This window comes from Scedosporium apiospermum (assembly GCF_000732125.1).
Source record: "Scedosporium apiospermum strain IHEM 14462 chromosome Unknown SEQ_SAPIO_0098, whole genome shotgun sequence".
Taxonomy (NCBI): Eukaryota; Fungi; Ascomycota; class Sordariomycetes; order Microascales; family Microascaceae; genus Scedosporium; species Scedosporium apiospermum.
The window spans coordinates 165,374-179,211 of record NW_015971799.1 but is presented as its reverse complement, the minus strand read 5'-3'; the positions used below and the strand labels follow the sequence as shown (position 1 = coordinate 179,211).

The window sequence follows — 13,838 nt, the reverse complement described above, 5'->3', positions numbered from 1 at the left end:
GAAACACGCTTTTCGGTGATCTTTGCCATGTAAACGTCGTTTTGGGAGCGGGCCTAGTATTCAAGAGTTGTCGTCGATTCAAGTTACCCTAGGAGGTCAACAGAAAAAGAAAAAGAGGAAAGAACTGGGAGTTTTCAACTTCAAATGTACAGTTCTTTCGGAGCGCCCCCGAGAGACTCGGGTCGAACCCGAGGAGATAACCAGAGTTCAACGCAAGGCTTATTACCTCGTACTTCGCAAAGACAAGAAGCCAACTCCCTGCGTTAAGGCGAGGATAGGCCTTGTTACGATAGAACCCATATCCCTGAAATCGACCCGAGAGTCTGGTAACGAGTGGCCGGTGATGCAACGGAGTGTCATTTTTACTGGCTCACGGCAAACTTGGTAGCAAACATTGAAACATCATGGCAGAGCAAATAGCAACCTCGAAAAGCTGATGGTGCTCTATGCAAGACGACCCAATATACTCTCACCTGAGAGATGATGCCATTCTTGATTGGGCCTTGCCCGTTGTCTTGATTGCCATCACGAGACGGAGTGCCAGCCGTGGTTGGCGAGCAAGGAGTGGCGACGTAGCAGAGGAAAACATTCGAGAGAGGGAGCACATCACCCGTCTACGCCGTTCAGCCGATTCGGAAGTTCAAAGGTTGCAGTTGCACAGGAGCTGCCATTCATACTTCTCGGGAACGAAGTGGCCTCGAGTTCCCGAGTGGTTCCCATTCGACCTTGGACCGAAGTCTCTCCTCTCATTCTCCCCCCCCCCCCCCCCCAAACAAAAATAGGAAACGTGAAATGCAACAATAGGCCAGGAAACCGTCGTCGAATCTTAACACATTTCTGGTTACTTCAGTTCCATTACCCCCCTTCGGTTCGTTTCAGACAGTGGGACGGTTTCTTTGGCGCCCAAAGTTCGGATCAAGCAGTGAGAGCCAGGACCTCGCTCGAGCTTATGGGAGGTGATCCGTTTCGATTGCTACCATGTCAAGCTTTTGGTTTCACAGGGCACCATCCGATCATGTGGCGGTCACAGATTCAGTCGTGTCCTAAAGTAGGATCTATCGAGGTGCCTCCGGTAAGCGAGATGTAGCTACTCTTGCTTCCGACCAACGTGTGCTCCATATACGATGCGCCTCACTGCCGGTAAAGGGGGGGCAAGACAGCTGATAGCTCGCCATCCATGCTCAGAACTTCTTGATATAGCCTTTCAATACGCTATAGAGTTACGAGCCTCAGATATATTGATAGATTGGTCCATGATTACGCATGATCACCCGATAGGAGTGAGTGCGTGCCGTACCGTCATGCAAGGTGTCCCGTCTCAATAAAAACACCTACTCTGGGAGTGCTTGAGTCCTTCGGCTTCTGTTAGACCATAGTCATTGATACACAGTTGTGATAAACTAGAGGATAGGCAATCTTCAAGTTTAATACCTTGAATATAATAGTTTATCCAAAATGGTTCCAGTGATATGTAAACTTGACCTTAATCATAACATCCTAGACTCTTGAGCTTCCAAACGTACATTTGCAAACAGCTCCATCCATTTTCGAGTCAGCCTGGCCAAAGGGGCATAGATACGCGCCGTCAGCGACGGTGTCTGAAGGGGCTCAGTCCATGATGCTTGTCCACGCCCGCTGAGCAGCTATCGGCATGAGAAGAGCGCGCAAAGTTTCGTCCTTTGCGCTTGTGCACAGGAACACTCAAAATGGTTTCAATCGACGCAAATCCAGCAGGACCTGATTCGGTCAATCTACCACTTAGCGATTGGCCATTACCAAGTTGAGCCTCCTCAGGATGGGTCGATGGTTGCAGATGAAGAGAACTAGTCCCGCACAGAACGTCAATCTCCACAATGACATTCAGCTCTCATATCTTTCGCTGGAAAAGACCAGATCCGGGTTTTGCCGTAAAGGAGAACCTTGGCTATGGCTGTAATGGAGCATGCAGTTGCAAAGCCGGACGGGTATGCAGGAGCAGTCAACCCCCCCTTGGCCAGCCTTGACGCACACGTTTCGCACATCACAGCTCAGCAGGCGTTGAGCTTCCCGCCCTTCTAGGACTTGAGCGGCCCGGTGTGTTGTTGTTGAGAGCTAAGCCCAGTGGACCGATAGGCATGATCGACGGAACCAGCCCCCTGGCTCCCAGGAAACCCCCACAGGGCGGGCTCGATGCCCGGCCAAGCTGGAAGAGGAGCGGCATAGCGCCAACATCCCACCTTCCCTCATCTCTCAACCCCAACTCAATCCGAGTATGTGTGTAATGCTACGTACGTGCGGGGCGGACGGGTCTCATCCGTTCGTCTGGGCGGAGGTTTTCTTCCGGCTTCAACCCGATTCGCGAGGGGGAACTGGACGTGCCCCTTGGGGAAGAAGCAATTCTGCGCTTTTCAGCTCTGCGAGTGAGCCGTGACTAAGGAATGAATAAGGGAGGAGGTTCTTTCCGGACTCTCTGATTGTCCTCATATATATATAAATATATATGGCACGCGTGACCCTTTTTGAACATTGAAACGAACAGGGGAGCAGAAAACAGGGGAGCCTGGTCATCATTAACGTCTGGAAACTTCTTCCCCTGCAAGGCTTTGGTTTGGCGCGTCAAGGTGTCGCGAGGCCAGCGACCTTCATGAACCTCAACTAACGGTTTGAAAACTCCCGGCTTCATCTCCCATGCTGTAGTTTAGTTTCACGTTGCCTTGGAAATTCCATAAAATAGAATTAAAAATGTAATAGATAAAATCAAGGAAGGCAAAGGCAAAGAATTCCCACCAATCGACGATGGGGAATATCTTCAATGATGCCTGCTGGCTAGTTTAGCGGCTTCAAGGTTCAATGCGTAGCCACTTGCAGAGCCCATCGTGCTGGTATCAAATAATATTGTCCATCAAATCAATAAATTAAAGACTCGTTCTGTCCCGTCGGGCTATCCGGACTCGCACCTTGATTTTCCCACCCATCTCAAGCCACCTCGGTATAGTTGATTCAAATCTCCAAGGAAGGACCACATTCATCCAATATCTCTAGCATGTGAATAGATCGAAGGCGCATCCGCCGCAAATGCAAAGCATCGGAAGCACAACAAGTAGTTTATCACCAGCCCAGCCGGCATTCCTGGAAGGTGGTGCCAGTTGGGAAAAGCAAACAAGATCCACGTCCATCAATTGATATCTCGGACATCTCCTAGCGCCGCATCTGCTTCAAAAGTGTCTCCTTTGAACTTTGGACTTGGCCTAGATCGGGCGACAATTTCCCGAAGGGAAGAAAGGAGCGAAAGGTTTGACCAGTAACACGCTGGCTTCGTTAGTCCATGGCCCGATTGAGAGACGACATTGCCTTTCTTTAATATCCCAGTCGGATGGAGTCCGTCTGCACAGCCTAATTCTCACCCCCGAAATCCATTTTTGGAGACAGAGAGGAAGGCGGCGATGCGAGCCCGAGGCTCAGGGCATGTTTGGGAGATGATCCTTGGCTCTCCCGAAACCGCCCGTCTGGTCGGAGCGCGTTTGAGGTTCGAGATTTAGGATGAGGGATCTGAAGTCTGAAGAAAAAAGGCCAAGCAGGCTCGAGCAACCCTTGTAGACGGTTTTACGAGCACGTTGAAACCACGCTCATCAACGCTCACTATCTCCTTCCTATAAAATAAAATGCTGCGTGATTCACAGCGAACCAGGGGCGAGAAAAAAAAACAACCAGACCCGAACTATCCCCAATGGCGTAGCGCGAACGACGAACCCGTCCGTTCGGTTCTAGGAGTACCAGGACAGGGTCGATCAATAGGATCCGCCCTATTAACCGGGCCGGGGGTGTCTGTACTCATCGCTGACTGACACATTGTCGATTGGGGAGTTCATGCCAGGTGTTACTTCGTAGATGAAAATGAATTTTGCTTGTTTCTATGGGAATTCCTATGTCTTTGGGGGAGCCCTACGTGGATACGTGGGAGAACCCCGAGCGGTCCCATTTCCCTTTTCGGACAGACAACGTAGCCAGTGGATATCGAGAGAGCACAGCCATTTCGCAACCCGCACCGCAAATGTGTACCTAGAGCTCGGGCTTCAACTGTGCTGGCCTTTCTGTTGTAGTAGCGTACACAGGTATTAGTATGTTTTAACTCATATCCACTGGGTAGAGAAAGGGGAACCAAGAGAGGGAATAGAGGGACGTTTGTTTGTGGGTATGAGAGAAGTTCCTCTGGCATGTATATAAACTCGGGGACTGTGTTCAAGCATGTGCTTCTGGTCCCCCGCCCATGTCACTACTCGCTCCACAGAGCTTGACAGGCCGCAAGCAACCCTGCAAGGAACGGAAAAGAGGACTGTGTCATCTCGTCGAATTGCGCAACGCTGCCCATTATGAAGCATCGTCTGCTTCACTTCCGGCCGTTGGACGCCACCCAGCGCAAAAGGGCAGAGACGGATCCCGAAGCCGCCATCTACCTCTGGCTGTGTGCCACGGCTTCAAGACTCCCCACTGGCCAAGTAACGTACAAGCTCCCGAGGCTCGACCAGATTTCGGCTCACCAAAGCGAGGCTGTGAACACCGTCAGCAAGATGGTCTTCATCGAAACGGATCCGGGGGCGGCGTATTTCCCTACAGTTGACATGTTCCTGCCACCACTGAAAGGACCCAAATTCAACCCCATAATCGCCTCGCTGCAACTAGCGCCGGCCGAGTCGGATATGGGGAGTTTGAGTGGGTTACCTGTCGAGATTCTCGAGGGCATCCTCGGTCATCTTGACATTCACAGCCTCGACTGCTTCAAAACAGCTAGCCGGGCCACTTATACCGCCGTCACCGAGCATCCGATGTATCGGGTCATCGATCACCAGGCACACGACGCTCTGCGCTGCTATCGAGTGCTGGACGAAAACCGGGACGTCACTCTGAAGCTGTTGTATGAAGTCCTGTGCGCGAGCGTGTGTGCGCGATGCGGAGCTTTTGGTGGATACCTGTATCTTCGAAGCTGCGCCCGCGTTTGCAGTGTTTGCTACTTATCCATGGATAAAAGTAATCAGCAGCATCGTCAGCAGCAGCAGCAGATGGAGCAATGCATCGATCAAGTCGTCCCGGGCATCGAGACAGCAAAGATTCGCGTCTTCTCGCTCAAGAGAGTCCCTCAACTCTACCAAGCCCTCACCGAAACCAAAGGCCGGCGCCAGGTAAACCTAGCAGCAGCCAAAAGAGCCCACGAACGCCTGAGAACATCCAACTTCACCTTCGACATCGACAAGCTTACACTCGAGGACCTCGCCAGCATCGACTACCTCGACGACGAATCCCTCGACGAAGTCCTCTCCGAATCAACATCGTCCCTCCAAAACGTGCTAGACACCGCCGCCGACACGGACGTGGTCGAGATCAACATGGCCACCGTGCGCGTGCCCTACCTCAACCGACAAACGGGGCTCGCGGAGTGGGGGTTCTCGTGCGCCGGGTGCCAGGGCATGTACCCTTGGTCTGGGGACCCGCGCCGCGAGTACATCATGTCGTCGTTCCGCGAGCATCTGAGGAAGTTGTCGGCGACGGAGCAGACGGGGCACGGGATTGATTGGGGGGTTTTCGGGAGCTTGGGAAACGTGGCGAGGGAGATTGGGCCGGGGGAGGATGAAAAGTGTCGGCGGAGGGTGAGGTGCTTGATGGAGATTTTCGGGACGGGTGTGGTGTTATCGTAGAGTTAGAAAAGCCTTGGGAAATAAAAAAAAAAGTTGGAGTTTATCTTCATCAATCTTGGCATCGTCGAGATTATTTTCAATACTCGGTATCTGAAATTCGCGTCAATCACGGGCTTTTTCCAGTGACCCTCTCGGATACTAAGCAGACATTGGTTTCCGTCGCCAGTCAAAGTCAAGTCCTAAGAGGAAGATGGGCGATATTTCACGACAAAATAATGGCATATTCGGTCAATTTGGCATCCGATGAAGAAGTAATAAGAGAGAAGTTGAAAATTTAGATTATTCTTCGCCTTGGAATGCCCGCACTTTGACTCCCCGATCGTGACTCCCCGGGACTGCTTCGGGACCGATGCTCTTGGTGCCAAATCTCGGCAAGCGGAGTTCGGCGTCGGACCCTCGGAGGTGGCCGACAATTTGAACGGGGGAGGCGACTTATCTAACTTATCTACCTTATCTACCTTCTGCATGATGACTCATCTACTGAAGCACAAGTTGTACCTCAGGAACATGTTCTGTCCAGCTCATCAATTGATGTCTCAATTATGATCGATGATTCGATATGTTTAGATCTGCTGTACAAGCTTCCAGAGTACAAAGTACGGACATGCATCTCTCCTGACCGCATCGCTTGGTCTCAACAGTCGCCGATGTCAATTGAGCTCCTCTAACCGTTGAGAGCTCCCCTGTTTGTACGTCCATACATTAGCGGGGAAATAAGCGTCAATGGTCGTGTGCCTCGTGTCTCCCACGGGCCTCTCTCTCTGTCTGCCTCCCTCCCCTTCGTGTCCATCTGAGAGGCGTGGCTGGAGCCGGGTTGTGGCCTCGTGATCACTTTTTGACGACCAAGAAGTGTGGAACGTGGAACTGGGGTTTCCGTTCCCCTGAAGAACTGCCCAGAACTTAAAAAGTGGATTGCGTAATGATAGAAAGGGAGGGATTGGAATCTTCCAAGGTTCTCTTCTTAAACCTTGGCACCTTTGGCCTTTCCTTCTAAGCTTCTTGGAACCTTCAATACCCGAAATTGATTCTGATTTCTGAACTGCCTTCTGCCTTCTTATCTCCTGCTACGATGACGACACGATATCGAGTAGAATGTAAGTTCAGTCGCTGGCCGACATACAGACATACACCCCGACGGCCGGCTGCTGCTGTTCTACTGTCCCATTGTCCCATAGTAGCTCCCCCCCCCCCCCCCCCCCCCCCCTCCCCAACCACTATCTAAACCACTTCGATGACGATGAGGTTTCGACCAAGGCACACCAGAGCTAACCACCTCGTTTAGACGCTCTCAAGACCCATCGCCGAGACCAATTCATAGGTATGATAAGGATGCATCCCATACAATTTCTTCGATCCTCTGCCCGCCCCCAATTCCCAATACTCGCTCTGCTCCAAGCTCAACAGCTCAATGAGTCGAGCAAGCTGTGTCACCCACCCGCTTTCCCCAACATCAACGCAACCACACCGCTCCTCACCAATAATTCTCCTTTGCCCCCCTTCCCCAACCCCGGCTGAGCAGCGGTGAACCGGGCAGGCAATGCATTGCCTGGTACAGAAATGACAATACTGCATTAATTGACTGTATTGGAAATTTGGCCTATTAACCATTTCCTTTTACAGAATGGGTCAAGGCCCTCCTTGCCGTACCGTTTGTAATCTACTCTCAACCCACCGGTGTATACGACGCCGAAGGCCGAGATGTCGACGGCATGGCAGCCGAGGCGCATCGGCGCTACGCCGAGATTCTCAAGGACGTCGAGGAGATGATTAACGACCACAGTACGTACGACTGATACTCTTTTTTTTTCCTCATGTATATTTATTTTCTAAACAAAATTCTAGTCAAACACCAAAACGACAAACGCAAACTCCCCTCCAAACTAAAACTCCTCGTCCCCTCAGCGGGACCCTTCTTCACGAACCTGCCCCTCGAAGACGCCTTCACCTATCAAGACTCCAAGCGCTACATCTCCTCGCGCCGCTTCGTCGCCCCGTCCTTTAACGATGTGCGCCTCATTCTCAACTCGGCGCAAGTCATGGCCGTGACGCGGAACCATGGACTGCAGCTCGCTACGTTTGATGGTGATGTTACGCTTTATGATGATGGGATGAGTCTTGAGCCTTCTAGTCCCATCATCCCTCGACTCATAGGTAACTATCTATTCATCCTCCCTGTCTCTCTCCGGCTCAAACCGAAAATCAAGATAAAAAAAAAACACATTAACACTCCCCCCAGACCTCATGCGCCGCGACATAATGATCGGCATCGTCACAGCAGCAGGCTACACTACCCCCGACCTCTACCACGCCCGCCTCCACGGCCTCCTCGACACCATCGCCACCTCCCCCCTCCTCACCCCCTCCCAGCGCCGCAACCTCATCATCATGGGTGGCGAAGCAAACTACCTCTTCGAATTCTCCCCGGACGCCCCCCACCTCCTGCTCCCCGTGCCCCGCTCGAACTGGCTCACCTCCGAGATGTCCACCTGGTCCGACCCGGCCATCCATTCCCTTCTCGACGTGGCGGAGTCGGCGCTGAGGGATTGTATCCGCACCTTAAACCTCCCCGCTACCGTTGTGCGAAAGGACCGCGCCGTGGGTATCATCCCCCGCGACCCCTCCGTCCGCCTCCCCCGCGAAACCCTCGAGGAAACCGTCCTCGTCGTCCAGAAAACCCTCGAAATCAACGCCCTCCGAAACCCCGCCGACGCTCGCATCCCCTTCTGCGCATTCAACGGCGGCCGTGACGTCTTCGTTGACATCGGCGATAAATCATGGGGCGTGACCGTTTGCCAGAATTACTTTGGCAAGCGACGCGCCGCCGCCGCCGCTGCTGCGGGTGAACGGAACGGCAACGACGCTTCTTCCTTCGTTATCAGGGGGGAGAATACCCTGCATGTGGGCGATCAGTTCCTGAGTGCCGGTTCGAACGATTTTAAGGCGAGGAGCGTTTGTACGACGGCTTGGATTGCGAGTCCCGGGGAGACGCTGGAGTTGTTGGAGGAGGTTGTTGAGGCTTTGGAGAAGGTTCCTGCTGCTGCATGAGGAGATTGATGATTTTCCTATTTTTTTTTTACGGAGACAAAATGGGGGGAACAAACCCGAGTGTCGAAGTCTCTCGGGGGATTCCTCCGCAGGACATCATGGGTTTACTTACATAGCTAATCGAGGCAGTTCCACTGTCCGTCCTTCAACCATATCTACTTTAGTTCAAACCACGGACTACATCCCCAGAGAGTTAAGTGGTTCGTTTATAAATACGGATTCTCTTCGATGTTGTCTTCTTCAATGCATGTATTGATTAGAAAGAGGTCATAATATCAGACCATCTTCTTCAAACTCATCCTGCCTGCTTTCAACTTTTGAATCCGTGAAATTCCCCCCCATTAATACACTTGAACCCAATCCTCTCCGGTTCCTTTCCTTTCCCGGGTACCCTTATCCTAGCCTCTGATAAAAAGACAAAGGAGGACTTGGTCCTTGAGAAAGAAAAACGTAAACTTAAATAGTTACAAAAGGAGAAGGAAAGACAGGCAAAAAGGAAAAGGGAAACTGTGGATTAGAAAACAAAAAACAAGAGAGAAAAAGAGAGACAGCATGCCCGCTAACTCCAGTTCCCAACATTCCTTTCCAGGCATGTGTGTATGTATTTGTGTTGTGTTGTCCATCGACCTTTGATTCTGACCTAACCACCAGGTCCTGGTCGAGGAATGCTTCTCCAGCCAAATGCACCAGATTTTGAAGAACAAAGGCGTAAAAGGAAGAAGGCAGAAGAGAAAAAGAAAGACAAGTCCCTCCAACGCCGTCATGCTATCCCCCACCAAGAGGCCGTGAAACAAAGGAAAGGTACCAAAAGAGGCACTGAAAAACAAGGGCAGGCTGTCATTCTTCGTGTATGTACACTCCACCTCTCCCAGTATTAACAGGACAGGGTATTTGTCCTCCATTTACCCCCTAAAAGCAGAATCTCCTGCTCTTTCTCTCAGGTGTATGTACTCAATCGAACCCACCTTTCTGCCTCAATAACAGATAGGAGACCCAGAGTGTTGCTTGTGCAATTTCTCATGAAAAAGAAAATTGTGTGTGTTTGAAATCATCTCAGCATGTCATATATGCGAGTAATGTAAAATGTGCCCAGTCCAAATTAGGCAGTATCCCAAACACACATGAAATCGGATGAAGTATTTAGTAGCCAGGCTTTCCAGGCATGACACCAATTGAAGGCGCGCCTGTGATGGGTGGGGGTGGCAAGTGATTGTGAATGTAAATCTTTCGCGAGCCAGTCTTGAGGGCATCCTTCTTCGAAACGTCAATTGGCGTGGGGTCTTCGTACGACTCCAGCTGACAACATTCAACGTTCCTCACCCAGCGGTGGGCCACGACATCAGCCATGCTGATTCGTTTGTTGGGATTTGGGTTCAGCATTCGGAGAAGGAGACGTCGAAGCGCGGGAGGCTTGACAAATCTGTCAAAGGCCAGCACATGAGGGTAATCGGAGTCGTCCGGAAGTGCGTCGGGCTCCCGTTGCTTGCCCTCCCAGTCCTCCCATCCCTTGACGAGTGGCATGTAGCTCGGATCCTTGGGGGATGCCTTACCCCAGAGGTTGCCGCCGAAGATGAGGTTGATCATGATGATTGCGGAGCTCCAGACGTCGAGAGCGCGAGGGTCATAGGCCTCCCTCTTAGCGAGGACTTCGGGCGCGATGTACGGCTCGCTGCCACAAATGCCTGGAGCACAAAGACGCACCTCGCCCATGTTCTTGCCACACACGCCGCCAGCCTCACGCAGACCGGGGTGGATTCCAGAAAACACCTCAGACACGCCAAAATCAGTAATCTTGAGCTTGCTGTCCTTGGTGATGAGGAGATTCTCCAGCTTGATATCTCGGTGAGCGATGCCGTTGGAGTGCAAGTAGTTGACTCCCTGAACGAGCTGCTTGAACAAACAATTCCGGTCCATCATGCGCGCCTCCTGCTTGAGGTAGCCCTTCTCGACGAGGCCAAAGAGATCACCCTCAGCGCAGTATTCCATGACGTGGTTCCATCGACCGCGATCGGTGCAGAGGCGAATCGTCTCGACGATATTCGGGTGGTGTAGGCTCTTCGCAATACTGTACTCGGACTTGATCTTCTTCTCGTATTCTTCAGGGGACTCGCGGCCCGACTTGCCACGGAATTCCTTGACGGCGTAAAGCTCGCCCGGTGAACCCTTCCGCGTCATCAGTGTAACCTTGCACGTGGCGCCCTTGCCGAGATGCTTTCCGTGACGGCCGAGGAATTTCCGCTGGTACTCGAACTCGGAAAGTAATTCGGCAACGTCGACGGTAAAATCATCGGGGAGGCTCAAACTCATGCGGCGCGCCTTAGCGCCGGTACCCTGATCGGGGGGATAAGGCCAGGGAAGCCTCTCGGCGGGGACGAAGGGCGACTCGGGATTCACAGCAGCGGGTGTCAAGGCCAGTGTATCCTTGCGGCCGTTAAAGCTATTAGCTCTTCTCTTCATCCGCTTCTTATCCTTGTCTTTGTCCTTGTCGCGACCGGGTACGTTCGCATTGACAAAGTTAACAGCTCGTCCCCTAATGCCAAGACCGGTCGACGCGCGGTTCTTCTTCTTCAAATCATCTGTTGTGGAGGCGCTTCCATTCTGGGCGCTGCCGTTCGCGGCATGGTCACGCGAAGAGAAGACCATCTCGAGAGGAGGCGAGCCTGGAGAAGGCGGAGTATTGAAACGAGCAGTGGACGGCGACTTTTGCAGCGGGATTGGCCTGGGGTCTGCCTCGGCGCGTGTGCTGAGGCTCGTATCGGACGTCCCGACGCTCTGGGGCTCGGAATCCTTGCCTGTCCGCCGGAAAAAAGAAAAAGATCGCCTTATGCTGCTGGTAGTAGAGGAGAATGTTGAGCGCCTAGGAAGAGGGCTTCCTTCGACGGAACCAGAGAGTTTAAGAGCTGAAGGATGGCTCGAGAGCCTTCCGGCGGTCTGCGGGGGTGAATTGGGCTTGATGTCGGTATCGATGACGAGGGGTCGTTTCGCGGCGATTCTCGCGGAGGAATTGGAAGTGGATAGCTCGGAGGTGCCGGCGCTTGGCTCGGTGTCGGAGTTGTCTTGGGTGCGGACGGCTGTAAATTCTCGGGACTGCCTGCCGCTAATGGGAGTGACGGGTTCGTTTGGCGACTCACTTTCCGACTCGGTCTCCTCAAGGATGGCACAGGCCAGATCTGTAGGGTAGGGGCGTGGAGAAGTCGAAAGATTTAGATTTTCCGCTTCATACCGTACACCCTCTCTGGTTTTGTCTAGATCTGAATATTGGGAGACGAGTTAGGAAGGTATGACGTCGAGGGAAGCTCAAGAGAATACGGGACGCGTTGAAGAGATAAAAAGTAAAGTCAAAGGAAGCTATTCCGGAATGATTGCAAATTGCTTTGCAGGAGGCGGAAAATTGGGGGGTAAACAGAAGAAGGTTTCAGGGCGTGGGTGATGGGTGACTTCAGGTTTGGTTGTAGTTTCAATGTATGTGTATGTATTGTGTGGGTGTGGGGGGAAGATCTCCGGGTGTGGCATGTATCAAAGGTGACTGACTGGGTCAAGGAACAGGCAATCTCGAATGAATCGGGAGATGGATTAAGAGTTGTGGAGAGGTTAAAGAGAGGGAAGGCGCGAGAAAGGTACGTATTGACAGTCGGTGTTAGTTTGGGAAGTGGTGACGGAGACGCCGGCTGGGCCGCACCCTCCACCAGAAAAAAGAGGTGAGGAAAGAGCAGAGGCTTCTCGAGCCACAAAAATGGTTCGTTCTTGCTTGAACGGTCGGAGCCGGGCACAAGCAATAGGAAGCTGTGAGTCCTCCGGCTCTTCTTATACATCTTGTTGCAAGACGAGACAAAACAAGCAAAGGGTAAATCCACGAGTAAGAGGTAACAACAAGACAATGCCATTCAAGGTCAAGTGCAGCACAAAGCAAAGAAAAGAAAAAGAAAAGAAGACATCAAACACATAAAGTCAAGCACAGCAGGATCACTTACCCGGTGAAGCCAAAAGGGAATTAGGTGTAAGCTCTGTTCGAGCTGCCATTGAACTTGTTGAAATCGCCGCCATTGTCTATCTATTGTCTTGGTATTGATGACGCAGGATGGCGTCGACTGATGTGATTGAACCCAGGATCGGTATTTTCGCGCAGGCGGCAGGGGTGATATAGGTTATTATATTGGAGGGTCGCTTTCGGCCGTGTCAACCAGTTTGATGGAAGAGAGGGTAGAAATATCGATTGATGCTGGACAAAAGGCGTCGACCAGGGACTCGGGGTGGGATCAATTGGTCGAGTCGTTTTCTAAATCGAGAGGATGCAGGCTTCACTTATGCTCCAGAATTGTTGGAAGGCACGTCTCAGATCGCCACAAAGCGGATAGTCGGATGCGCTTCCACAGTGTTCAATGTTTGGTACTTATAAGTGAGCCCGAGCCTGTTGCGAGTGTCGAGTCAAGCACGAGTCGGCGTCGCAGTGGTTGCAGCAGAGGCAGCGGAGGGGGGTGCCTAGTTTGGTGTAGCCAGCGACTAATTCGATACTTCGTACTTCGTAGTGGTGATGAAATGGTGGGGGTCCTGGTACTGGTCCTGGTACCGGCGCTGTACTAGGGGTACTAGGCTCCACTATATATTCTCCAGACACACGAGCGACGAGGGACGAGTGACGGATTTGGGGGGCTCGGCACACCCCACTGAGGGCACTTAAGATCCGTCAGGAGGGAACCTGGAGGGTACTGTGATGTCAGTGATGTCCGAAACCCGTACGAGTGTAGCTTGGCGGTAGTCCTTCCCAAACGAGGGTATCTCGAGTCGTTTCTGGGTCTGATTGGGACCAGGAGTAATACGTCTGTGTTGCATCCGGGCAACCACGGAGCAAGCAGGAGACACCACCGGAGAGGACGCGGAACCACGAACGAAAGAGAGCGAGCAAGGGACAACGAACGTGAAGCTATTCGAGTCGAAATTCGAGTCGAATCTAGAAATTCCAACAAAAACTCAAAACAGCTCAAGAAGAAGTTAAGGTACTTCGTATTGAGTGTTCTTGACCGGAATGTCGGAAGTACTTCGGGTTTGACGCGGGTTCGAGAGAGGCAACGCCGCACCGGTGAATAGTGGGGCGAATTAGTGTTATGGGTGAGGACAATGGGGCCT

The 13,838-nt window shown here is 52.2% G+C and overlaps 2 protein-coding genes and 1 pseudogene across 2 annotated transcripts; 2 read left to right on the top strand and 1 right to left on the bottom strand.

The window, feature by feature from the left end:
* Positions 1-4,349: 4,349 nt before the first annotated feature.
* SAPIO_CDS5220 lies at positions 4,350-5,669 on the top strand (annotated as a pseudogene; the record flags this gene model as incomplete).
* Positions 5,670-6,738: 1,069 nt separating this feature from the next.
* On the top strand, positions 6,739-8,714 carry SAPIO_CDS5219 (uncharacterized protein; the record flags this gene model as incomplete). The annotated part of the gene is made up of 5 exons (XM_016787588.1): positions 6,739-6,763; positions 6,952-6,987; positions 7,290-7,448; positions 7,512-7,820; positions 7,906-8,714. 5 exons carry the CDS (start codon positions 6,739-6,741, stop codon positions 8,712-8,714), a joined length of 1,338 nt encoding a protein of 445 aa, XP_016642603.1.
* Positions 8,715-9,854: 1,140 nt separating this feature from the next.
* SAPIO_CDS5218 (uncharacterized protein) lies at positions 9,855-12,526 on the bottom strand (the record flags this gene model as incomplete). The annotated part of the gene is made up of 2 exons (XM_016787587.1): positions 9,855-11,965; positions 12,394-12,526. The coding sequence occupies 2 exons, from the start codon at positions 12,524-12,526 to the stop codon at positions 9,855-9,857; spliced, it is 2,244 nt and encodes a 747-aa protein (XP_016642602.1).
* Positions 12,527-13,838: the final 1,312 nt, after the last annotated feature.